The sequence below is a fragment of the Copadichromis virginalis genome, linkage group LG22 (genome assembly GCF_057382275.1).
Source record: "Copadichromis virginalis isolate Kocher_CV1m ecotype Utaka linkage group LG22, C_Virginalis_male_GT1.1, whole genome shotgun sequence".
Taxonomy (NCBI): domain Eukaryota; kingdom Metazoa; phylum Chordata; class Actinopteri; order Cichliformes; family Cichlidae; genus Copadichromis; species Copadichromis virginalis.
This window is the reverse complement of record NC_140638.1, coordinates 17,648,287-17,675,439: the sequence shown is the minus strand read 5'-3', so window position 1 is coordinate 17,675,439 and position 27,153 is coordinate 17,648,287. Positions and strand designations below refer to the sequence as shown.

At 40.1% G+C, this 27,153-nt stretch overlaps 1 protein-coding gene across 2 annotated transcripts in view; it reads right to left on the bottom strand.

Annotated features, from left to right (window-relative positions):
* Positions 1 to 25,571, bottom strand: part of necab1 (N-terminal EF-hand calcium binding protein 1) — a 55,611-nt gene extending 30,040 nt beyond the window's left edge. Inside the window, exons 1-6 of one of the 2 annotated variants that reach the window (XM_085445770.1) lie at positions 25,280 to 25,571; positions 22,224 to 22,248; positions 19,213 to 19,321; positions 14,535 to 14,560; positions 14,235 to 14,332; positions 5,301 to 5,437 (exon numbers count right to left, since the gene is read on the bottom strand). In XM_085445770.1, coding sequence (XP_085301896.1) covers positions 5,301 to 5,437; positions 14,235 to 14,332; positions 14,535 to 14,560; positions 19,213 to 19,321; positions 22,224 to 22,248; positions 25,280 to 25,369 — 485 coding nt within the window. In that variant the 5' untranslated portion in view covers positions 25,370 to 25,571. The remainder of the gene's footprint in view (positions 1 to 5,300; positions 5,438 to 14,234; positions 14,333 to 14,534; positions 14,561 to 19,212; positions 19,322 to 22,223; positions 22,249 to 25,279) is intronic. The other variant, XM_085445771.1, reaches the window with a different exon arrangement.
* Positions 25,572 to 27,153: the final 1,582 nt, after the last annotated feature.

The window sequence follows — 27,153 nt, the reverse complement described above, 5'->3', positions numbered from 1 at the left end:
AGAAGCTGTAGCTGAAGCCGGGCCAGGCGAAGCTGACGCTGTAGCTGAAGCTGGGCCAGGTGAGGATGAAGCTGGACCAGAATCAGGCGAGGATGAAGCCGGGCCAGGCGATGATGAAGCTGTAGCTGAAGCTGGGCCAGGCGAAGCTGACGCTGTAGCTGAAGCTGGGCCAGGTGAGGATGAAGCTGGACCAGAACCAGGCGAGGCTGAAGCTTCAGGCTGAGGCGTGGCAGTAGCAGGTGGTAGCGCTGCAGGTGATGGTACTGCAGGAGGCGGCGCTGCAGCCACAGGTGGAGAAGCAGCCACAGGTGGCCGGACAGGATCCTCGGGCCCCCCAGCTGACGTGGCAGCCGGTGTGGCATGAGGCTGGACGGGCTCCTCGGGCCCTTCAGCCGAAGAAGCAGGAGGCCGGACGGGCTCCTCGGGCCCCCCAGCCGACGTGGCAGTCAGTGTGGCATGAGGCTGGACGGGCTCCTCGGGCCCCCCAGCTAGCGAAGCAGGAGGCTGGACGGGCTCCTCGGGCCCCCCAGCCGACGTGGCAGTCAGTGTGGCATGAGGCTGGACGGGCTCCTCGGGCCCCCCAGCAGGCGAAGCAGGAGGCCGGACGGGCTCCTCGGGCCCCCCAGCGAAAACAGCCGCAGAACCAGTGGACACCGTGGCCCCCGGCACACATGAAACAAAACCAGTAGGCACGTGGGCCTCTGGCACACACGAAACAAAACCAGTAGGCACGTGGGCCCCCGGCACACATGAAACAAAACCAGTAGGCACGTGGGCCTCTGGCACACATGAAACAAAACCAGTAGGCACGTGGGCCTCTGGCACATATGAAACAAAACCAGTAGGCACGTGGGCCTCTGGCACACATAAGGAGGGCTGCAGCTGCGCAGAGCACTGACCCTGCTCAGGCAGTGACAGCCCGGTGCAGTTCACAGCTGGCATCTTGGCCTCCAGGGGTCCAGAGTAAGCCGAGGGCAGTAACCCAGCCTCTGGGGAAGCCCCGGAGTGAGCAATAGTCTCTATTGTTGCCAGCTTTTGAGGAACAGGTCCGTAATGAAACAGTTTGTCTCCCTGCTCAGAAACAGCGGTGGAAAAACAGTGCGAAAATTGTGGCTCAGCCATCACCGGAACTGTGGGCTGTAGCGATGCTAGCGGTGGTGGTGGCTGAGTGGCTAACTGGAGCGGCGGTAGAACGGGTAATTGAGCCCTTAGGGAGGCTAATGGTTGAGCCACAGACCTGGGAGCTTGTGGCTGGACACAGAACTGAGCCGGAGAATGGTGATAAAGTCCTGGCTCAGAAGGAGCGGCAGAGAAACAGTCTCTCGGTTTTACAGAGGGTTTGTAGACGCCCACTTGCGAAGGATCTGTTACCACGAAGGTAGGTAAGCTATCTACACTGTCTCTCATCCCGCTCTGAATAGCCCCAGAAAACAGAGTCCCGGAAACTGGGGAAGCCAGAACATGTCGCTCGCTCACCGCCTCGGGCTGCTCGAAAGTAAAAGCAGACGGGGGGTGAAGTCCGAGGTCCAAAAGGAGGAACTCCCGCTCCCACGAACAAAGGGAGCCCAGAAGCCATGGGAGACCGGTCACCAGACGCTGTAGCCGCCTCTCTATAGCGCGCTGGGACGTGCCACCCGGGTTTTCCAGCCACAGGTCGATCAGCTCCTGTGTGGCATCGATGAGCGTCTCCCGTAGCTCCCTGGACGGATTAAGCGCTGCTGGGTCCATCTTGTGGTCGCGTCGTACTGTCACGGTCCGGGGCAGCGGCCGTGTGGAAAGTGGAAGGAGGACTCAAAACGCAGCACTTATTCAGGTGTGAGGGTGATTTATTGACAATATCAAATATAAAGTGGGGATGGTAAAACAGAACTAAGGATGAACTAACTGGGAGAAACTACACAAAGAAATAGCAAACCTGAGCATGAGGGGAGAACAGCAAGGAGAGCACGCAGGGGATTACACCAGGTATGAACACAGACGACGCGACGAGGAGCAGAGGAAATCACACACTATAAGTACACAAAGAGACACTGGGAAATCACACACAGGTGGGGGAAACAGCTGGACCTGATTAACCTGACGAGACAGGGGAACACTAACACCAGGGACCAACAGAGGGAGCACAAACCCAGAACCCAGTATCTAAAATCCCAAAACACAAACCATCCCAAAACAGCCCATGAATAATAAAGAGAATAATAACAATAAGGGACACAAACACAAAGTCACTCAGTCATGGCCGCAGGACCATGACAGGTTGCTTCTGATTTTCTGTTTAGTTTCTGTGTAATTTGGCATACCTCTGCCTTTTCTCCTTGTTTTGTTCCTTAAGCATATTCTAGTCAGCCACCCTTCCACTGAGATCGTTTCTGATGAGGCTTCAGTGAACAGTGGATGGATCTACAGATGCATTTCTCAGGTCCTGTGTTGGGGTTTTTGCATCAGAGATTCTTAGTAGCTGCATCCATGGTATGAACTTTAAAACCCTACTTCGCCTCACTTTTGAGTTACTGTACTGGGTGTCCATGTTTTCTGCCCTGAGGGTCAAAAATGAGCATAAATAAAAATTTTGATTTTGGAATCACTTGTGTCATTCTTTCTGAATCTGATCACAAATGTCAAGGAAAATTCTGTATGATTTCCAGCAGAAGGCATAACAATAATTAACATTGTTCCTGTACTGCACTCCAAAAGCCTCTCAGTGCTGGAGTGTCACATGTTTGTCAAAGATACCAGCTGCTCTCCACTGAGCTTCAACCTTTGCTGCATAAAGATTAAGGTGGCAAGAAAAAAACCCAAAAGGACTTAAGGACTGTGATTAATGTGTTTGGAATACCAAAATCCAGCATCCAATAAGCACTTAATTAGAAACACAGCAAGAGTTTGCAATGGAGTGTTTTCAGCAATATGTTTCCTCCGCAGAGACCGAAGAGCAATTAGAGAAACACAAAACAAGGACAGCCTGGAATAAAAAGACAAAACAAAACAAATGTATTATTTAGTAACAGTTCAATTTCAGAATCTGTTGAATGCAGGTTTGGTTGCAAATGGCAGCAAATTGTTGCTCAATTGTTGATCTGAGATCGGTGACAGGTGCATCATTACCTGTGCTTTAAACACACCAGGATTATAATGAACACAGACATGACCTGCAGGGGACACCCATCTACATCCACACTCACACCATATATAATATGTTGCACGCTGGTGAGTCATCCTCACTAATGAGGCATGTCTGATTCCTGAACGCAGATCCAGACTGATCAAATACTTTGAGCACATGCGGGAAACAGAGTCCACTAAGAACATGAGCCTCGGGTTGAATCATCACTCCTTCACTTTTCACGCTCAGAGGCGAGTATTCATTAGCAGTCAGTGCATTTAGAAAAATTATAATAAGATCATGACCACATTAAGGTCATATTTTTAACATTCTAGTATTCATAAACATGGCTTGCAGTAGTAAAAACAAACTGCCATTTTTGCACATTGCACAACAGTTGTGACAACACAGCAGCAGAAATCCAACAACCCTGATTCTGAAAAACAATGCTGTATAGACTGTTAATAAAAGCAGTGATTCCCAAACCACATAAACCCATATTTCATTCACAACAGAAAACATATCAAATGTTTAAACTCAGAAAGTCTACCAGTTTAAGAAAAATACTAGCTCACTTTTAAATTAAAGGCAGGAATATGTCTCAAAAATGTTTTTTCAGGGCCATGTTTACCACTATGTAGCATCCCTCCTACTTTCTTCAGCAGCCTGTAAACAGGGAACTGAGGAGAGCAGCTGCTGGATATTTGGGAGAGGTTGTCCCATTCTTGCCTGATAGAAGAGTCTAGCTGCTTAACATATGTTTTGTTTTATGATGTTCCAAATGTTTCAGTTGGTGAGAGGTCTGGACTGCAGGCAGGCCAGTTCATCACTCTTGTACTTCAAAGCCATGCTATTGCAATAAATGCAGTATGCAGTTTAGAATCTTCCTGCTGAAATATGCAAGGCCCTCCCTGAAAAATCATCTGGATGTTATATGCTGCATATGTTGCTTTAAAGCCAAATCCAGATGTGTAAGCTTCCAATTTCACAGGCACTGTAATGTACCTTGAGACTATCAGAGATGCAGGCTTTTGAGCTGAGCGTTGATGCTGGATAGTGCCTCTCTACTTTAGTCCAAGGGATGTAGTGTCCAACATTTTTCAAGAAGAATTTTAACTTTTCCTCAGAAACGGATCATTCTGTTCCCATGCAGTGGGAACAGAATGATCCTTTAATACAATTTCTTTAATACAATACTACCCAAAGACCTGAAGATCGCAGGCATCAAATATTCATCCCTGGCCTTGTTCCCTGTGCACAGGGAGCAAGGCTTTACTTTTCCAGCCTTTTGTTGCTCTTGTCTCAGTTTTCTTAGATGTTAGTTGTTAGCATGAAATTCAAAATGAGCAAATATTCTTCATGAATCAGTAAAATATCTGAACTTAAACATTTGATATATGTTCGGTATATTAAATCATATCAAATTAGATTTCACTCAGTGTTTTTTTATGCCATTCTACATTTAATCATTAGTCATTATTAATCTCTGGTTATATTTCACAACTTGCTTTTTGTTCTGCATTCCTGCCCTTACCGCTGGCGGTTTCTTCCTGTTAAGAGGGAGTTTTTCTTTTCCACTGTTACCAAGTGCTCGCTCAAAGGGGTTTGTTTGATTTTTGGGGTTTCTCTGTACTATTGTAGGATCTTTACCTTAAAATATTAACCACCTTGAGGTGTTGTTGTGATTTGGCACTATATAAATAAAATTGAATTGAATTGAACTGAACCGAACTGAAATATTTATAAATATTTTTATATATATTGTATTGTATTTTACACTGCACTGACTGATCTGGCACCATTTGTTAACGCAACATTTGGCACCTTGTCTGTGCAAAAAGAAAGAGAAAGAGCTGAAAGATTCTAAAATGCAAAAGAGAACTACAATAGATGTTTTAGCTCAAACCAGCACTGTGCTTCAGTTCTCTCAGATATTCCTTCATGGAGAACGAGTTAATCAGATAAATTAGGACAAATAACTGCTGGATTGCAACAGAAAGCAGGTGTGTTTCACAAACACTTAAGAAGAACCTATGCTGGCATCAAGTCTAAAATGTGGGAGGCAAACTGGTGTGTGTGGTTTAAAAAAAAGTGAGAGCTGTAATTATTGGTGCTATTGTACAATATATTCTGCCCAAGTTTGAAAGACTAATTGTGTGTGTGCGTGTGTGAATGACCAGGGGAGGTTTGTTCTTACTTCTCCTGGCGAGTCTGCTCAGCTGTGGTTTCCATGGCACACTCGAGTGAGCTTTGAAGTGAATGAAGCTGATTGGTAGTCTCCTTCAGCAAGAAGCGGGTCACAAACTGCTCCAAGTGGGTGGACTCCTGATAATCCTGTCAATCAAGGCGATTAGAGGAGGACAAGTTAGAGTAGGAGGCATGGTGAAGGAGGGCCGAACGAGGAGAGCTGTGACACGTTTCACATGCCAGCCGGGAGTCACTCGACGCCCAGACCTCCTCTGCTAATTAAAAGATGCCCACGAGATCATTCATTTAGAAAAGATTACATAACAGTGCTGCTGGAAAGAGAGGAGAAGAAAGAAGCAGATGTCAAACCTTTGGTCTTCTTATTAACTTATTTAATAAAAGAATCCCTGTTAGCTGTGTTTGATCCACCACACTAGACTGATGTCAGCAATGTGTCAGTCGACGTCGAGTTAAATGTAGGATGGAGAGCTTAACCCGAGTCGAGTTTAACGACAGAATGTTTCTACAAAGTGAAAAGTGAATTCTTCCACTTAACATTTAACAACGTTACAACTCATTCTTTGTTTATGTCATGATTTAAATGGAGAATTATGTCCATGAACAAAAGCTTTCAGCTAATATTTTATTAATGTTGTTGACATACTTGTGGTATGGGCAAATGCTTTGATGTGGTAACTGTAAATGCAGGTGGATGATATACTGTAAGATAAACCCAACTTGACTCAGTTGAGAAAGCTGCAAATGTGGGTAGTTCATATATTTGCTTCTATCTGAGATCAGTCATTTTTATTTGAATAAATCTTTTTTTGGCTCTTTGGATCCAGGATCCGTGTTCACAAAGAAGCAAAAATCTAAACAGGAGGTGACGGCACAGAAAATGACAGGAGGTGATTTAATAGGAACTGAACTGCTGGTATGTGTGTGTCAACACTGATATACAGTTAGATCCATCATTTGTTGGACAAAAACTCTTTTGTTGTTGTTTTGCCTCTGTACACTGACATTCTGATTGTGCGCTTTAATTCAAGAGGTTTTGCAAAAAAGAATTACCAGTTTTATAACCGGACTTCATTTTCAGAGGTTCAAAAATAACTAGAGAAACTAATATATTTGTGTTCTAAATATAAAGATTTTAATCCTTGGATGAAAATTGTTTGCAGTCAATGGCTGCTCTGCTGGCCCTTTAATGCAGCCACCTTTAGTTTAGATGCGTGGGTCTCTCTTTCAGTTTTGTCTTCAGTCACTGAAAGCTTCTCTGTTGGGTTGATATCAGGTGACTATCTTGGTCATTGAAGAATATCCCTTGAAAAACTGTTGGATTGCTTTTGCACCACACTTTGGGTCATTATTGATGTTTGATTGATATTTATTTATTCATCCAGTCATCACATATTACACAGACTGTGTACTGTCCATATTTGGTTAAATCTGAGCAGAGAGATTAGCGCTGTACACTTCATCGTGCTTCTGCAAGCAGTCACATCATCAATGAACACCAGGGACCCAGTTCCACTGGCAGCAATACATCCAAATACTATAATATCATGTAGATCAGACATCATGTTTGACAGATGATGTGATATGCTTCATATCATAAGCCGTTTCTCTCCTTCTGCATAATTTCTCTTCCCATTATTTTGGTACAAGTTCATCTTGGTTTAATTGGTCCAAATAATTTTTACAGAACTGTGAAGACACTTTTATTCAGGTGAAGTCTAATCTAGCCATGCTGTTCTTTGGTGTAAACAGCGGTTTGTACCGTTTTGTTAACCTGCTGTAGTTTCCTCTATTATGAAGGTATCAGTTGATTGACCCTGACAATGTTACATTTACCTCTTTGAGATTGTTTTTTACTTGGTTAGATGTTGTGCAGTTGTTTTTCTTCACAACGATTCTGTCTGTTTGTGAAGGTTCTCAGTCATCCAGGTCATCGTAGCCTAGAGCGCTTGGAAAGAAATGCATCTGGAAATTTCTTGCAGATGTTTCACCTCTCATCCAAGAAGCTTCTTCAGTTCTAAGAGCAATTGGTGGACAGTCCCAGATTTTAAGCCCAATGGGAGTGTCTAATCACACATGCAAAAGTCACAATCAGGGTGTGGGTCACAATCAGCCAAGGTTTCAGGTAAACCCATTGTGAAACCCTAACCTGTCATGTGATTTACTGAGGTCAAATGGCGCAGGATGTGAGTGGGCGTTAAGGTGTCTGGGAGGGGATCTCAAAACTGGATTATAGACGGCAGACAGTTGGTGTCGTAAACCAGCCCTCTGTTCAAAGATGGTCATTCACAGTGGACACAGATGGCTTCTTTCACTCCTCTTTCAAACCACTTGTCTTCTCTGTCCAAACTGTGAACACTGGCGTCCATAAATGATTGACCATTGTCTTTACGATGCAGATGAACAGCTGAGTCTTGTCCCGTTGAAGTGGCTCTGATTCTTTAAGGCCTTTTGGTGTTGCTGAGCTGATAATCAGAATGGACCAGACTTTTGATTTTTACTTCTCCTTGTTGCTATCTGATAAACTCTCTTGCTTGAATCAACACGTCTTTGATCTTATAGTGAAAGCTCTAGTGAAAAGTTGTCAAAGACAAACCAATTCCAGAGCTTTTCTCTGCTTATTTGCAATAAAACACCAAGGACTCAGCTCTGATCTGTTTCCCAACTGTACATTTCCTTTTTGGCCTCTGAAAATGGGGGCTGTGTATAAAAGTGGCTGCAATTTTTAAACATATAAAACAAAATATATGTGAAACCCTGTAAGTTAAAGCTGGAAGTCTGTAAGTACACCTTTAAATACTTTGAACTCTACTTTTAAATGTGTTATGGGTAAGAGGTTAGCAAACATTTTCCAATTTACATATTCCGAAGCTCTATTTATCCACATGGTCACTATTTGCTGCCCCTTTGGTTTGTTTTGATCTCTACTGACTCCCCCAAAACATGTCAGGCTGCTAACAGCCTGAACACATTCATTAGTCTTCGCTCCGTAGGGTATTTATTTATCAGAGAGAGAGTGAAAGGGTCTAAATGATGATAAAACAGTGTTCTCAGTCATGTGATACCATGTGCATAGTCGTGATACTATAAACATACACATGCAGTATTGAGAAGTATGACTTTAAAGAATTAAATGTGTTATTTTTGCGGCTTTATAGCTGTAAACAAACAGCATCAATCACCACCTCTTAATGATGCATCCTTTCTTCGGATTGGTGTAACAGGTGTTTGCCTGCAGTTATTTATGAGAAATAACATGTTTACATTTCTGTTGTGTTGGCAACAATCAGCTTCTTGTCATTTTGTGAGTCAGAGTTGGATATTTTTTCATGGCAGGTTGGAAAATTAGACTCAATGAGGTTTTGGAGAGATGTCATTTGTTATGTGTGGAACAGCACAGCAGGGCTAAGTGCTGTTTTGAATCTAATCAAAGGAGAGTGAGGGATGGTCAGCACAGCAGTTTGCTGTTTGCATGGCAGACCTGCTCCTACAGTTCTGAGGACCATGAGCATTCGTACACTCCACTTACAATGAGGCATTTGAAGGCAAACGCTAATGCAACTTGGATTAGAGAGTGCGTAATGCATGCATCGAAGCAAAACAAAAGATAGTGTTTCTTTATTTGGGTAACTGCTGTGTTTTTCAGTAGTACGATGAAAATGGCTGAATTTTAAAAGCTGGATTTGTTTATATGTTGTGTACATGTGTGCGCAGACACACTCACTAATTACAGTTTGTTGAGTGGGTGCCTACTGGGAGAGAGATAAACTCTTAGCAGCTCCTCTAGCATTCAGATCATTAAGACTCTTCCCCATCAGTCCTTTTAACAACATACATACACAAAACCATATGTAAGCAGACTAGATTAGGAGTACAGATAACACAAAATCTCTGCAGTGTTTGCAGTATTACTTTTTTTTAAAGTCTCATTATCTCTCATGCACAGATATTGTTTGATCCCCTGGCAAACACGCACACATGTACACACCTGCACACATGCCTGCGCGCTCGCTCAGCCAGAGTGAGTCACGACAAAACTGGTAAAGGTCAGTCTCCTGTGATCTCCACCTTTGTGCAAGTGTGTGTTAGCGTGTGTGTGTCCATCTCAACAATGAAGAACCATTTTAAACAGCTTCATGTTTCTTTTTTTGGCCTCTTCTTTGATCTTTTATTTTCAGTTGTACAAAAGGTCAAAGGAGAGCTTTGTTGAAGGCAAAACCGTGTGGTTTTCTATAATTTTCTACCTCATTCTCTGACCCAGAACTGCTGCTAAAATCATAGCATTTAAGTCCGCACTGAATAAATGCAATCCCAGCCCTGCAATCATACCTCAGCTTCAGCATCAGTTGTTTTACCCTTGGTAATTATAAAAATCCTGATTAACAATTATAATTAAATAACATCAAAAGCAAGCTGATTGAGCACAACAACTATGCTAAGTAAAACTCAGTTTGCATGTTTTAATCTGTTTCTGGGGAGTGTGTAAATTTCCACTAATTTTAAACTTACCAAACAGCAAACAACGCGGCTACATTTTACCAGGCAGCAGCACTGCATATTATTTTTTATTAATTAAAACTTTAGATTACAGGTTTGGCATCAGTATTTGTATAAAATAAAAGACGGACTGACTATGATCACATAGATTTGGCTTCAATGCTTCTTCCAGCACCCCCGCACGTGTACATAAAGACATGAGGCATGGACACAAATAAATTAGCTTGTGTGCACACACTTATTGTATTCCAGTGCAAAATTAAAATATATATAAAAAAAAAAACACCTTGCAGCCCCCTCACGTACATCCCCAGCCAGAGACTACCCACTGAAATACATACTCAGCCCAACAGAGACGATTGAGCTTTATTCCTGTGACTAAAGGAGCATCTGTTCTCCTTCTTGCTCAGCCAATACCCAGAGACAATCAGAGAAACACGGGGATTTTTTTTTTTCTGTGACTCATTTCTAAGGTCAAAGAAATCTTATAAAAAGCGCAAGCAGAAAGACTTCATCGTGGTGAAAACCTGTGTGTCTTTCACAGTCCAGTGTTGGAATTTCATTTGGAAGTTATTGCACATTCTGTCCAATTTGTGCAGAATAATTTGTCTTCATTTAGGCTCAAATATCCAGTGTGAGTGTTTTCTAGGGGGAGCACTAGAGATTTTCTGAGAGATTTGCAAGGTGAATAGCATCAGTAGAAAATGATAAATCCTTAGCATACACACTGCCTGGTTCTCCCCTCCGCCACCGCCCCGCCGATGTCTCATTTCCGGCTCTCAGTTATCCTCTTGGAGAACAGAAAAATGATTTGAGGTGCGATTTGATTTTCACACCTCAGCTTAAACGTGTTGAGACCCTTGAATGATTGCAAAAGGGGTTGCAGAGCTATGTGTATTTTTCTCTGCAGAAATGGTGAAATTTCAAGCAGGTGTACTTCACAGCTATGCTACTTCATGTCTAACCTTTTTTCCACAACGCCTTTTTGTCTTATGAGCTTCTACTACTTTTTTGCACCTCACATTTTCTTAATAAATCTGTTTTGATCCAATTTTTTCTATAAAATCTACCTTTACTGCTGTTTTTTCCCCAACACACGCTATAAACCAATGCCTTATCTGAGATTGGCCATCATTTATCTTTGACACTACAACTTTTACATGTATAAGTTGGATGTCATCATTTGTTACCTCGTTCTGTGCTAGTAAAAAAAAAATACAACTGACAAATTAATGGTTTGACTCCCACACAATGGCCACGATGAGATGTGTCTGCTTCACTGAAGATCTGAGGGGCGATTTGAGCTTCACAGCATGTGTTGTGTGCACCAGCTGAGATACTACAAAGAAGACGAGAGAGTGCGACAAAGAAATAGAAGCTCTCCCTCCAGATCTAAAAAGCCACCTCTCTTCCTTCTGCTCACATCCTTTTCCCATTTCTCTTTGTCATTTCTCCTTTCACCCTGCCATTTTTCTTCGTGTCTGATCATTCCTGTCTTTTTGACTTTATGTCTCATGCCACTCTCATCTTCCTTCCTCTCGTCTCTGATAATGCAAAGGGCATTCTGCTTCAGACAGTAAGATCAAGAGGACGTAATACATAAAGATCAAAAGCCATATTTGTTTGGTAACGCAGCCACAATCCATTCAATTTGTCATCTGTGCTGGCTGCAAGTCCAAAAAGAATTATAACATGTTTTGTTCTGGGGGGTTCATTAGTAGTATGCATGAGCCGTGGCTTGTCCTTTTTGGCTCTGTAATGGAAATGTGACTAATGGGAGATCTGAGAACGCCAGCTGGGCGTCCTCCCAGGAGCATGCTGATTTTCAGCATGTAGCTTTGGACACATTCTGGGAAAATCAAACATGCCTTCCTATTGTCTGTACATCTTCTAAATTTAATCAAAAGTTTCCTGTGTTACTCCAATTGACACAACTTATCTCAAATGTCACATCCACTGAGTCTTAACTCACTCACTGTGAAAAAAAACACACACATATTATTGTCAAAGGAATATGGATCCTTTTATTACGATGACCTGGATGACTGAGAACCTTCACAGACACACACATATTATTGTGATGTCTGATATCTAGCAAAAAAAAAAATGTATAAAGGAAATTATCATTAGATACATTTATTTTATTGTGAAATAAAATTAAAAATTAGTGGCCTTTGCCAGTACTGTGAATGCAGCTTACAGCCATTTGCCAAGATAAAGCTCTATTTTAACATGCAGGTATAAATAGTTCTAATTTATTATATCTAATTTTTGTTGTTGCCACCATGTCTGCATGCCTAAGCGCACAGAGTTGGACTGACTGATTCTCATATAGTGCTTTCCTCCTCTCCCAGAGCACTCAGTGCCACACTCACCCATTCACACACTTTCTTCTATGATTTTCAGTGTTTCCAAGCTAACGTTCACACACATTGATATTCTAATGGATGCATCGGGTTAGTATCTTGCTCAAGGATACTTGGCATGCAGACTGTGATTGAACCACTAACCCTCCAATCTAATCTGCCAATCAGTAGACCACCTGCTCTAATTCCTGGGCTACAGCCACTTGTCAGGGTCCTTGGTTTTTTCGACCCAGTGTTTTGAGTTTCCTGTGTTTTTGTCATTTTGAATTATGTATTAAGTCCTCAGTGTCAGTCTTTAGTTATTCTATAGGGTAATGTTCCTTGTATACCTTATTTAGAAATTTTCCCTCTGTGTAGCGGACCCATGCGTCTCCCTCTGTGTGTCTAAGGCTACGTTCACACTGCAGGTGCATCCAATCCGACTTTTTTGATCCTATGCGACCCATATCCGATCATGGTATGACGGTGTGAACGGCACAAATCCGATATTTTCAAATCTGATCTGGGTCACTTTCTTATGTGGTACTGAATCTGATACATATCTGATGTTTTAGAAAGCGACTGCTGTTTGAATGGTCATGTCGCATTAAATCCGTCTTTTACGTCACTGACACAAGACAGACGCCAATTATCAGCGCTGGAGAAGACATCGCAAACGCTTCCTGGCCATCCAGTGAAACTATTGGGAAGACAACGTTGGAGGAACATGAACATTTTATTTGTACTGTATAATCTGCAGATTCTGACAGAAATCCGCAACTATCCTTTGAAGCACCGCTCCTCTAAAACAGCAATAAGGATAATTATTAGGCCATATGTAAAAAACAAAATAACTTCATAACTTAAAGCAAAATTTGGAAACGTAAAGTCCAAAACAAGTCTTCATATTAACGGCCATCAGTCAAACAATACTGTTTGGTCTGGGTCTAAACAGAGCGCGTTGTGTGTGACGTCTTCTTTTGTGCATGCGGGCCGCTTTGAGGGTTCACACTAGAGCATGTTTGCGGTCACATTTTATTTGTAGTGTGAACAAGCAGACAAAATTTTTTTTTTAAAAATCGATCAAAAAATGGAATTGAGCATTAAGACCTGCAGTGTGAACGTAGCCTAAGTGGATATAGTGATGTGAGTGTTGTGCTTTGTTCCCACTCCTTGTGTTCTGTGTTTCCTCACCCGTCATGTGCTCCTCCATGTTCTTTCTCCCTCCAGGCTATTTCTGTATACTTCCTGTTTTACTTTGAAGGTCTGTGTCTCATGTTGCTTCCTTGTCTTGTCGGTTCTGATTTCTCCCAGCTGTGTTTCCCTCCTGTCTCCTGTTTCCTGATTGTCCCTGTGAATATACAAGCCCTGTGTTTTCTCCTGCTGGTTGCTGGTTCGTCTGTGATGTCTCCCTGTGTTCATCTGCATGTTATCCTGTGAGTTTTAGATTCAGCGCCGTGCGTTTAGGTTTTCCCTGTTTAATTATTTCTTAGTTCCTGTCCTCACCGTCTCCATTTAAATAAACTCACTCCTCATACCAACCTCTGACTGCACTGGGGTCCTCACTTTACCTCCACACGACCTGCCTCGTCAGCCGTGACGCCACCCATGTGATTGGCTGATTAGATATTGAGTTGGACACGTGTAATAAAATTGCTGATGACTATACAGACACACACACACACACACACACACACACACATGCATATTTGGCAAGATTGTTACACCAAAGAAACAGTTGACAAACACAAATTTTCTTACTTTTTTATGCTACGTTTATAATAATAAAGGTGCATTTAAAATATCTGTTATGTCAGTAGCTTCATCAAGACGACCTCCCTGATAGAAAGAACCCAAAAAACAGTCTAATGCCTTAACTTATTTTGTTTTAATAAGAACTGGAATTTGCATAAAATCTGAAATGCAGAAATCATTGTGAAAAAGAAAAACACACTTTCAAGAGAATTTCAAAAACATCAATGCCCAAAAGATATGTGAATATTCACACAGGAAACATCATTACTATTCACATCTAGTGTTCCTGTGTATGTTCCCCCTGATTACATTCATTTATAGCATCTTACCTTCTTTGTTTTGTCCATCGCCTTCAGGATGGACATGTTCAGGTCTTCTAAGGCAGCAAGAACGTTCTCGTATTCACCGAGGTGCTGGGAGAAGTACTCTTCGAAGCAGAAAAACCAAAGCAAAAAACATTTTGTGAGTCAGACAACTGGGACAGGGCTGTAGGTGTTTTGTTGAAGAAGCACTGGTGTGACACCTCACTCGCACTGCCTTAGGGGTTTGGTCTTTGAGCATGTGACCATGTCTAACATCTTACTTTCCTATCTTTACTTTTCTGTCTGCATTTAAAAGACTCAACTTACCACAGAGTTCATCCGTGTCCAAGTTGCTGTAAAAGAAGAAAATGACAGGTATTTTAAATTAAAAACAGACGTCTCCAGGGACAGAGGTACATTTTTCCTGCAAAGATCTCTTTGACACAGTCTTCGCTTTGATGAATCAATGTGATGACAGATAGAACTGAGTAAAATATGCGATGAGTAACAGAATAATTTTGGTGTTTTGGCCTCCAGAGGCATGAGTGAGAGACAAATTGGCCAAATGGGGAGTTTCAGAAATGTTGGCCGTTTCTAATAAATGTTCATGCATGGATGCTTTTCTGGGTGGTCTGAGTATTTTTGTTCCTGAAAGAGAGAGCCCAAAAGAGAAAAGAAGTGGAACAAAGGAGAGGTGACGAAGTGAAGAGAATATTAGGCACTGTATCAGCACTACAACTATCTTCAGACGACACAAAAAACACATTTCTTGCTCTAGTCATTGATACCAGGGGATTTCACTCGTTTAAACCGCATTTCATGCAAGCCGTGGCTGCTGTTTGCAAGAGGAGAGTGCTGCAATCAATGATCCAAACAGGAGAAAACGGAGAGAGGAGCCAGAAGTCAGACAACTAAGTAACGCACCATTAGCCTCTCTCCTGTTTTGCTTGAAGCCTGGTTGCTCTGACACTGAAGGTACATTACCATTGCTCTGAAGATTTGTTACCTTTATAAATAAATAAAACAGCCTTGAAATACTGTAAATACAGTTAATTCCATATCAATAATCTGTCATCCATACATGCAGCATGCTGTGTGTGCCTGTTTAAATCCGCTGTATTGAATAATGTCAGTGTTCGACATGGACCTGAGCAGGTTTAACAGCCTGTCAGGGAGACCTTACAATCTGGTTACTCGTTCTTTAATCAATATAGGATTCAACCAGAGACTTCCAATTGACTTCCTTACAACTTTGTCATCTGCCTCCTCCTGTGTTCATTTCACAGGTGGAGGCACACATTAACACGGAGTCTGGTAAAGATAATAGGAAACTGGACTCCACTGTATGTCAACAGTATGCATTTTTCTTTTTTTGTTGTTGATATTTTCTTGAATACATATCTGATACAATCTATATAATAAAATTAAATATCATTAATTGAGTTCTGCTGAGCTCTGCTTAGGAATAAAGGGACATTTTAGGTCTCTATTCTCATTACAAATATCACATCAAATCTACACATACACACTGAAAGGTTGTTGGTTGGTTCAATTCCAGCTATAGCCACAAATCATCTTTAATACTGAGTCAGGAAGAGATCTGGTGTAAAAATGTGTTTGTGAAATAATTATTATCACTTTAAAATATTAAGGAAGTAGACAGACGTTTAGATGGTGATGACTGTAGGAGCAAGTGGTGACAAAGCCAGATAATTTCTTCTTGCTTTTCAAATGGCCAAATAATTTCTTTTCTTTTTGTTAAGTCACCCCTATCATTGGCTTATCTTGTTGAGGCCATGTAAAAGTATACGATGAGGACTTAGGCACTAATGACCTCTTAACTAATTACACCTTGCTGTTGCTGCAGATCAGAAGATGCATACACTTTGGGTATAAAGGGATGAACATGGTCAGCAACAATAATCAGGTAGGCTGTGGTGGTTAAATGATGCTCAGCTGGTGCTTAGGAGGCTGAAATGTACCAAGAAAATATCCCTAACAACATTAAACCACTACCTTCTGCTTGAACTGCTGATACAAGGCAGGACTGATATATGCTTTCATGTTTTTTATCAACATGCCTATAAAGTTGCTGTCATGTGATTGGTTGTGTGTATATAATAAATTTAGTTAGTAACTATATTCTGATTTTAAGAAATCTGGTTTTGTTTCTGAAGTTTTCCTTTTAAAAATGTTTATAAAAATCAATTAAACTTCAGTTTTGATGCCTCTGTGCTCAGTCTGCAAAAAACTTTTCTGAAAAAACTGAAATTCAGTTGTTAGTAAGTTTAACTTTAGCTCTGTGAGTGGATGCACAACCCTTCAAAAGGCTCTATAACTGGTTAGGTGAGGAGGCCAGACTTACTGATCGCTGTGGCCTCCCCAGAGCTTGTTTTTTCTTTTGTCCACTTGCAGTTTATGTGAGTTTGGACACCAAAACATTGAAACTGTTTAACATATTGATTTAAATGTAAATTTTCCAAGGTGATCGTTGTGTGATGTAATGCCGAGTGCAAATCCTGCATTCTTATAATTGTTGTGATGATGTGATGAGCTGCAGCAGCTATTTATTTAGAGAGAGAATCAACCTGTATCAAACCACTTGAGTCAGAGTGTTTAATTTTCTGGTTGTTTAATTACACCAATGAAGTACGTAACATGATTGAACAGAGTGAACAGAGATATTTTAATAAGCTTCCTGATAAGTGTACTCATTAAGCAGTGTTAATAGAATTAGCACTGTTTGCTTCGGGTGATATAGACAACAACAACCATCCTGTGACTATTACTCTATCAACAGACACTATAGGGCCCAGTGTGTAAACTACAAGCCCAACAACATACAGAACAAGTTCCTTTACATCCTTGTGTAGTTTTAAGCCAGCTCTTTGTTTATAACAGCTGGCTGAATGCTCAACAGCTGCTTGCTTTAAAGCTTACAAAAGTCTCTTTCTAGTGTTTTTAGACCACTGATGCAGAACCTGCATCTGATTAATGTGAGGCACACCAAAGAAAACTTAACTAATAGCTTACACAGAATGAAGTTTCTCCAAGCACTTTTTGAAGAACTATTTTCAACCTGATTCAGACTGCAGATCTTTATTAGTACACATAATCATCATTATTTTTCAATGTCTAACGTCAAACTGAGGGCCAGGTGAGGTGGTTTATTCAAAGTGGTAATTCATCATAAAAAATACTGAGTGCTCTCGAGTCTTTGACATCTCTATTAGAAAATGTATTTCTATTGAAATAAATCACTATCATCACTTCTTCTGTTGTGAATAGCTTTAGTTTAGTTTCATAAAACCAAATGTCCAGCAGTGTTGATTCAATGCACAACAGAGTCAGTGGCTAAAGTGCTAAAAGTGGCGCTCTGTGTGAAACCGCTAACGCTAACCATAAATTCTCCATTTCTTTGGCAGGTAATGAAGGGTAAACCAAATAATAATGTGTGATTACATACTGGTTGTACACGGTGATAGATGATACAGTTACTCTATATTATACTTTGTATATTTATGACAGCACTTGTTAGCTTGTTTGTGCACATGCTAATTGAAGCGTGGCACAGAAGCTAGCATGGCTTTACACTTTTATTTCTCTTCTGTTATGACTATCTAAACATTAGATCAATAACAGATGCTTTTACTAACCTAACCATGTTCTACATCACTCTACAATAACACACATATATTTAGTTCTACTTGTTTCCTTTATATAAAACTTTGATCGGGGACTTTAGGGTTAAGGATGCCAGTGTTATATAGCTGGAAGACAGAGATTAGAAATACTTACATACTAATCTAAGCTTTGTCAAAATGGCACTAAAAGGTTTATTCACCTGCTAAATGCCTCTCAGACAGAAACAGTGCTTCAGTGCTGCACTGCTATTATATAACTGAAACTAGCAGCTATTTCTAAATATCTTGTGGCTCAGCGGGTCATTTGCTCACAAATGCCTTCAGTGTAATCACAGAGGAGTGACTGTATAAGTATTATCTGTATCCTGATTGATGCAGGAGCTGGTTCACATTATAATGTCTGCAGGGAGCATAAGTAATGTGGTTTCTCATGTGTGTGATTTAAAAGAATTGGTGTGAACTAAAAAGCAGAAAAATCAGTGCAAATCGGTCGACAGTGAAGTGTCAGTGTGTCTTTGGCTTCCTCTCACCGTTAGGTGTTTGGGACATTGTGAATATAAAGGGAACATTGCACATCAGTGCCTGATTTTTAAAAGTAGATGATCTGTATTTACTGTGCTTCCACCTCCAGCTGAGTCTTGCAGAACAAAGCTGCAGGTCAGGAGGAAAAGAGGAAGACCACAGAGAAAGTTCACAGGTGTAGTGAGGGAGGACTTTGGGATCATCATTAACGATGATTTAGGCCTCATTGTGATGCGTTGACGGTTTCCCTGATTGAAAGGTGACTTATAATACACAAGAATTTGGAAACCACGTTAGACAAGCCTGATATTTGAGAGTAATAATAATAATAATAATAATAATAATAATAATAATGGATTGCATTTATAAAGCACTTTTCGAGACCCTCAAAGCACTTTACAATTCCACTATTCATTCACTCTCACATTCACACACTGGTACACACTGACATGGTGTACAAGAAAAGCATGCAGAAGCTCACTTTATTTCTCTACTTGTGGCAGTCTCTCAGGGTGAAACAAAAATCTGTACAGGTATTACAATAAAAAAAACAAAACTCTTTTTGAAAGCAGTAACTAAATTCAAAATGACCTCTCAAAGCCTCAGTGGGAAAGCTCCAAACAAATTTTACCAGCCATTTCATTTATATTGTTGTATTATTTTAGTTACTTCACAAAATAATTTGAGCAAGTAAATCTCTTCTTACTTTTAAAAAGATGAATGTTATTAAAAGGGAAAACACAACGATATCGTTCAGAATTTTGAAACCGATTACTCTCGCCCCTTACCTCTCCTCATCTGAATGGAATAAACTGGTAAGAAGGTAAAGCGAGTCTTACTCTGTGTTATGGGTATCGATCGTGTGAAAGAGCTCCTTCAGTTCCTCAGCTGTCAGGACTCCGTCAGAGAAGTAGGATTTGAATTCATCAAAGGACAGCTTTCCATCATCTGGGGGTAAAGAACAAATCTTCTCAGGATGGCTTCTTTCTCAACACTTTAAAACATCGTGGATTTGGTTTGTGTTTGCAAGACATCAGACTATAAGAAAATGTGTCCAAACAAATGTAAAAGTGAAACTGGCGGATCATTTTGTTATAAAACTGATAAGATGACATTGATAAAGAATATTTGTCTTGAGCTGGTTTGACCTGAGGTGTCTTTAGATGTTAAAAATTATATCAGTAAAATATGGCATCAAGTTTAAACATCAGATTCTATTTCACATCAAACGAGGAGTAATATAACATAACAAAATAAACCAGCAAAGGTACATTGATCTTGTTTTTATTATCCCTCTCTCCATATATAAAGCAGGTCATCACCATTTGTTCCACTAGACTAACATTATATCAAACAGTCAGTCATTTTTTATGATTTGAGGCGCTGCAATTATGAACAGAATAAAAGTAGTATGAAATATTCATGAGCTGAAAATAAACAGAATTTCAAAACAGAGCGCTCCAAACTGAACGCCCTCCAGCGAAAACAAAGACCAACGACATCTCGTTTTTCACGCAGCTCTGGCTCCAGTGGTGTCTTCCTGTTTTTGTGACACAGTGTGGCCGATCTTCAAATTGTCACTGCTGACCTGATCTGGAGGAAATGTGTAGCATGTTTCTATAGCTGCTGTAAGGGAACACAATCACATGCCCAAAAATAGAGCCTACAGTGAGTCACTGTCAGTGCATTCAGAAATACGCTCGGAGCAGGTTCGGCATGTGCTGCTCCTTGTGCAACAATAAAAACAAACATGTGGGATGACTTCTATTGCTGCATGACAAGGCTTCAAATCATACACGGCGTGGGATGGATATTTAGTAGATGATGGAGCATGTCATGCCATGTGAAAAATACTGATTTGCTATTTTTGGTCATTTCTGCTAAATTCAACTGGACTGCATTTATGTTGTTTACACAACAAGCCGCAGTCACACATTCATGCAGACTTTTAATGGGTAGATATAACAAATATACTAATGACATGAGGGGCAAATGGGTCAGCAACTTGTCCAAGAACACTTCTACATGCTGCCTGGACGAGTTGGGGATCAAACCCTCAACCTCCTGCTACAAACTGATGCCCCAAATTAAAAATATATGCAGGTCAAAGAAAGACAACTAAATATAGAGGTCTGTTAATTTGTCGGTATGTTATATGACTTATAGGAAAATTGATTCTACTATTTTCCTTTTTAACATTTTAAAACAAACAGCTGTTTCCAGAAATGGGTGCTGATGTTTACTTGTTTACAGCAAAGTACACCCGCCAGGTTATCGCTGATGGACGTTATAGGATGGACATAGCGGCAGTTTTTCGTAACGTCCCCTTCTGAACCCTCGACATGAACATTTTGGTCATTTCCAGCTTGTTTCTATGAAACTGTCAAACAGGGTGAATCTCAGACATCGTGGCTACTGCACGCATGAGTCCACAGTCACACAGACCAGTCGGGAAATCCCTGGGAAACATCAGTTGCTAGAAAAAATGTGTATTGCCCGACCAACTGGCAATTGGCTGCAGGTAGTCACTGGGTGAAAGTGGTTACAAAGAGGTATACAGTATTGTATCAAAAACAGTGGGATTTGTTTGGGCGCTTGCAGGTTGTCATGGTTATGTGCAGTCTGCAATGCAACTCGCCGAGCAGTCGTGAAACTTGAAAAAGAGTGACCCAAACCAGAAACAGAGACTACTCGCCTTCAACATAAAAGCTGCACCTTTTGAAACGTGTTGGTTGCATCAATTAAGAGCAGCTTTTAATTTGAAAAGCAAACGTAATAATTTGCACAAAGTATCACGACTGCTTTCTAACTCCTGACAGATTTCAGCAGGGGTCATGACTTTTTGTGCTTTTTTGCACCTTCCTTTCTTCGTATGATCAACACATTTTCTCTCTATCATTTCTTCTATTTACACATAACTTAATTCATGGACATTTATGGTGTGATTTCTTTGCATGTATGGATTGGATGGGTTGTTACCAACATCTGGTAAGAATTTCCTTATAAACTGATCTATTTTTTTCTTATATTTATTGTTTTGTGGAAATTAATGAATGGTTTGGTCACACTTTTCACAGTATTTTCACAACAAATAGTTTGCAAGTGTTTTCAGACAAGTCAGGATCTTCCATGAGTGACTGAGGTCTAAGGTTGGCGCTTGTCAGTCACAAGATAACCACAACTTAAAGCATCATCTAACCAAATTGCTAATTTTATTTCATTTAATTCTTTCCAGAATTAAATGAAAGAAATTTAGATCTTGTTTTATTTATTTCAAAGCATATTTATTATCTCAGCAAACAAAGACTTGCTTGAATTGTGTGGGGTCAAAACAGTTTTTAAATGAAAAGTAAACAGTGAAGCAGCTTAAAGAAGCTAAGATGGAGGATTTATGTGCATCCTATATTACACTTGCATGTGTAACAGAAAGAGATTTATTTATTATTTTATTTTAGTGCTTTTTGGATTCCCTTTGTTGTCTGCACTTCTCTGATCAATAAGAACATAAAAGATGTATTTTTGTATGTTTATCCTGCATTAGAGAGTGGAGGTGAAACAACAACATAATTTGCCACCTGATAGGGCACCTCTGAGTCATTTTGTGTGGACCACTATCATAAAAGTGTTCACAAATGTCAGTGTTTTTCTTTGTAAATGCTCTGAAACTGAACCTCAGTGGGCATGGTCAGTTTCCTGTTTCCATGGAAACTGACAGAGTATCAGCAGAGAGTCATGATCGGAATTTCATTGAGAAAGTAATCTGTGAAAGAAAGGTTGAAGTGACGCTCAACACAGAAGAGAGTGGTGTTGGTGTGTGAATCTGAAATGAGCCAGATGGTGAAATACTCACCGTTTTTATCGGCCCTCCGTAAGATCTGTAATTAGGAAATGAAGAAAAAAACAACAGGATATTAAAGCAGGTTCCACACCACCAGAGTTAAAGTAAGCAAGTGTGTGAGTGCGAGGATCATCGATCACTCTGCCGAAAGCAGTGCGTCATTAAATTATTGATAGTGCTGTCCCAGAGTCCAAAGGAGATGAAAGGCGGAGTGGCAATGACCACATCAGCTGTAAAAGGCTTGAGCCACCATCCTCAAAATAGCACATCCTACTTTTACTTACCATGAAGAAGACTCTGCACAGGCGGCTTTGGAGGATAAATCTATATCTAAATGATGTCTGTTTTAAATTCATTCATTTATTTGTGGGATTTCCAGACTAAGAGGATTCTAGCCCAAAGCTGCACACAGGTTAAAAAAAGAAAGAAAAAGAAAACTACTATAAAATATCCACCCACCATCTTCAAGCTCCTGGCAGTCGATTCTGTGCTCTGATTTACTTTTTTTTTCCAGTTTTTTTTTTAATCTGCTGTACAAATACTGCTTCTCTGTCTTCATCTCTTAGTTAAATTCAGTTCCTCTACAAAGCGACAAAGCAGAAAAAATTGTTTTGTTTCATTATTATTTCAAATATGTAATCAACCATTCACTTGGCAGGAACCATCACAACCATGTTAGAAAGTGGTCCAAAAAAGAGAAAGAAAATATCCAGTGAGTGGCTGTTCTCTGGATGAAAATTCCAGAATGAACAGACTGCTTTGAGCTGATAGGAAGGCAAGAGTAACAAGAGTAACCACTCGTTGGAACAAAGATATCCATAAGAGCATCTCTAAATGCCCTACATGTTGAATTCTGAAGTAGATGTGCTACAGGAGCAGAAGACCACACTAGCTGCTACTTTTGTCAGCTAAGAACAGGAAACTGAGGCTACATGTCACACTGACTCACCAAAACTGGACAACAGAAGACTAGAAAAAAACAAAACATTATCTGGTCTAATTAGTTTCAATTTCTGCTGCTACACTCAGAATTTGTCATAAACAACATGGAAGCATGGATCCATCCTTGTATCAGTGATTCAGGCTGCTGGTGATGTAATGCGTTGGAAAATATATTCTTGGCACAGTTTGGATCCATTAGTACTGACTGAGCATCATTCTAAGGCCACAGCTTACCTGAGTTGCTCATCTTTATAACCACAGTGTCCTCATGTTCTCACAGCTGCTTCCAGCAGGATCACATATCATCTCACTAAGTTTAAAATCATCTCAAAATGCTTTCTTGAGCATAACGATGAGCTCCCTGTACTCAAACTAGTACTAAGCTTCATGGTGTACCTAAATAAAGTGTCTGGTGAGTGTACATAAATTAGAAAAGACTACCAAAAAAGACATCACTTTGTATTATATGAAACTAGAATAGGATATTTTTAAGTCATGGTATTTTAATTACATATAATTAAGTTTTTATCAATTAAGTATAAAAATAATATAGATATTAATAAATGCTCAAAATAAGCACCTGCTCCTGATGTAATTGTGTCTGCTCTCTAAAGCTGTTGTGTCTGTTCTTTATCACCCCGTGAACGCATTGTCACAATCTTAATAGTACAGGCTTAAATAATATTTAGAGTAATCTTGATGACTACTCCTGCCGTTTCTGCTTTTACCCCTGTAATTAAACTCAAGTCCGGGTCTCATCTCATTTCATACCTCAGCTCACCCAAATGAATCTTTCATATGCTATTAATAAAATAAATCTCACACCGCAACAACGGCAGCAGAATAAAAATGCAAACATCTGAGATAATGTCAGTGATTGGGTTGAAGATATGTGTATTAATGAAGCACACTGAGGTTGAAGCTCAGAAGAAACAAAATATACCCAAGAAGCAACAATTTGTGACCAGCTCTCCCCTAAAAACAAGAAATGGTTTGATTCCCTGTAATCCAGTTGGAGAAGACAGATAATGAGTTTGCCATTGGCTGGATAGATAGAGGTCTCTGCCTTTAATAACTCTGGTTAAATGCTAAATGTACTACAAAGCACTTTTCTCCTCTTACCGAGCACTCAAAACACTTCTCTTGGTTCATTTGCTTTCCTTCTATGCCTTCCCGAAAATACTGATGGCAGCCAACAGGTTTATGATTAAGATATCACAAATGAATGAAAGCATGGAGGGAAATTGAATCAGTAGGTGGATAAGAGGCAGAAGGCAGTCTGATTAAGAGCAGGGGTAAAGCTGCTAAGACACAAACACTTGGAGAAGGGTCATTAGATCAGGATGAGAGTTTAAGATGTGTGAGGAATCAATCCTAGGCTTATTTTATTGTCCACACTTACACCCTCTGCACTTGCCTCCATCCCTAACAAAAACAGGACCCAAACAGAAGACCCGCTTAAGGAAAAATCACCAGCATGTCTACAACTACCACCTATGGCTTGGTTTGTTTGTTTTTCTTTGCACAGATTCGCAGTGAAAATTAGGAAATTAAGTGAATGATGTTCATAATTTAATTGAATATGTACCCCCACCCCCTGCACAATACTCAAACAAAACCTACATCCATGTTTGCATGATCATTTCCCCCACAAAAAAATACAGGTTTCTCTTTTCAAATTAGAAATATGTTAATGTTAATTAGATTTTTCATATTTAAGCTGGATTTGTGAACAAACATATCAACAAAACGGGGCAGATTTCTACTAATTAATTATTTTACTGTGTTTGATTTTAAGGCTGAGGAGAAGCGAAAGGAGTAAGCTTTGAAATCCTTCTACCAAATAGATAAAGTACATGTGAGTTGTATGAAATAATTACTAGAAAGAAAGCCCTCTGTACACGTCATACATTAGAGGAATCCATATTAAATCAAGTGAGCCACAATCAACACTAATAGGTCTTCTTTATTTCTAATAAATTGAAATCTGGAAACTGTAATGCATTTTGTAAGGATCACATACCGGTAATCCTGGTATATATATTTTTCTACAGTTATGTTTTAACAGTGTTGATTTTTAAGTGTAATTTTGGTCTTAATAAGGATAAAAAACACATGATACTTACATCAATGAAAATGGACATTCCCTTTTTGAGCTCTATTTGAGCGCTGGGCTCCTCGGACACCGGCTGAACCTCTTCTGAACAATCCATCATCCACAGTGTAGCTTCACTTGTGATCTGCAGAGGAATGTGTGTCCGCTTGAACCTCTTATTCTCTGACTCCGACAAGACACGCGAAGTAACGCACAGGTTCCGGGCTGGAGTGCCACAATTAAACGTTTACTTTTAAAAGCCGAAAATAAGAGTTAATGCGATCCTTACAGTGCACGTAACGAAGCCCAAATATAACTGCCCTGCAGTCAGCTTTGAGACTGCTTTTTCCTCCCCGTTAGGCAGCGATGTGCAGCTATATGCTTTTATTTTGACAGCTAAATCAACAGACTGTCTGTGTTGATCCCGCCTCAGTTGATGCGAAGTGTTCGTGTTTTTCACACTGTGATGCACAGGCTTTAAAATATATAATTAAATACATAGAAACTTCACCTGAGACACTCTGACAACATCGCTGCATTCAGCCAAATGAGCAGCACTAATAGCTTACTCCAACAGAGGGGCTGTTACATAAATGTGAACTTTTTGTAAAAGCTACAAAGGCCACATAAAAGGTCGGCTTATGATGTCCTCTCTAGACAGATCCCCCTCCCCCCAGGTAGTTGAATGCTTGAAAACGGTGGTCTCACTTCAACACACAAAAATGGCCAGTCTCTCAAGGACTGACATTTCTGTGTTTTCGCTGCAGTATATGCTCTCTTTTAATCTGACCATAATGAAAATGTATACAACTAAAAAACAAACAAATTAAAAAACAACAACTCATTAAGAATGCTTTCTATTGTAGCTTTGCATTAGCAGAAGAAGAAGAAGAGGAATATTGAACTATAACAAGGATATGTATGTTATAATCTGCCACATGTATCGCTCATGCTAAACTTGTATTGGGTTGAAATGGCTGTAAAACTGTGTAACACTTCCATCTAGTGGGGTGCTGTGATAGCACAAAAATACAGATCAACAAAACCAAAAATTACATTGATGAAAAAAAAAAAGAAAAAACATATAATTTAATTAATAGTCCAGGGTTTATGTGAGACAATGCTCAGATAGGAGGGGTTAGTCTGTTTTTAAAGGACTACCACCTCAAGGCTTACAGCTCCACAGCCGAGAAAGCGGTGTTAGATGCACCAATGAACTTATTGTCTGCTTCACTCCCCTCGTTATGAATTTATGCTGAGCACACCAAGCAGGGTGATTCCCCTCAGGCTATAATATTATACTGCATGCTCTCAGAAATACAGGAGAATAAGTGAAAGTGCTCTTACTCTGCCACATTTCACAGTAGTGTGCCGCCTGAAATTATGAACCAGATTTTTATAAACGTGAAATTATGTCCATAAAAATAATCTGCAGTGTATTTTTATGCTAACTATATTTACTGCAGTACTATTGTTCAGTTACAGATTTGTGGTACATGTACTGCATTTAGGTCTGCTTCTTCATCACCTCATTGCATGATGGATATTTATTTTTGATTCCTTCTTTGAAAGCTATTTTGAATGAACATGGTAAGAAAATTAAGCTTAATTCATCTTGTTGTGAATGAAGACTGATTGGAGACAATCTATACTTTTGCCAGCTGAATTTAAGAGCATGTTATTTTAGGTGATCAAGAGGAAACATATAATTTTTATAGTAGAATAAAACTGAATTGAGAACCTTTTTTGTAGGATTATATGCCAATGAGCAAACATATGTGTAGATCAGGGGTGTCAAACATAAAGCCCAGGGTCCAGAATTGGCCTGGCAAAGACTCCAATCTGACCCACTGAAAGGTTGTAGAAAGTGTGAAGGAATGCATAGATTTAAACTTTAATCTGTAT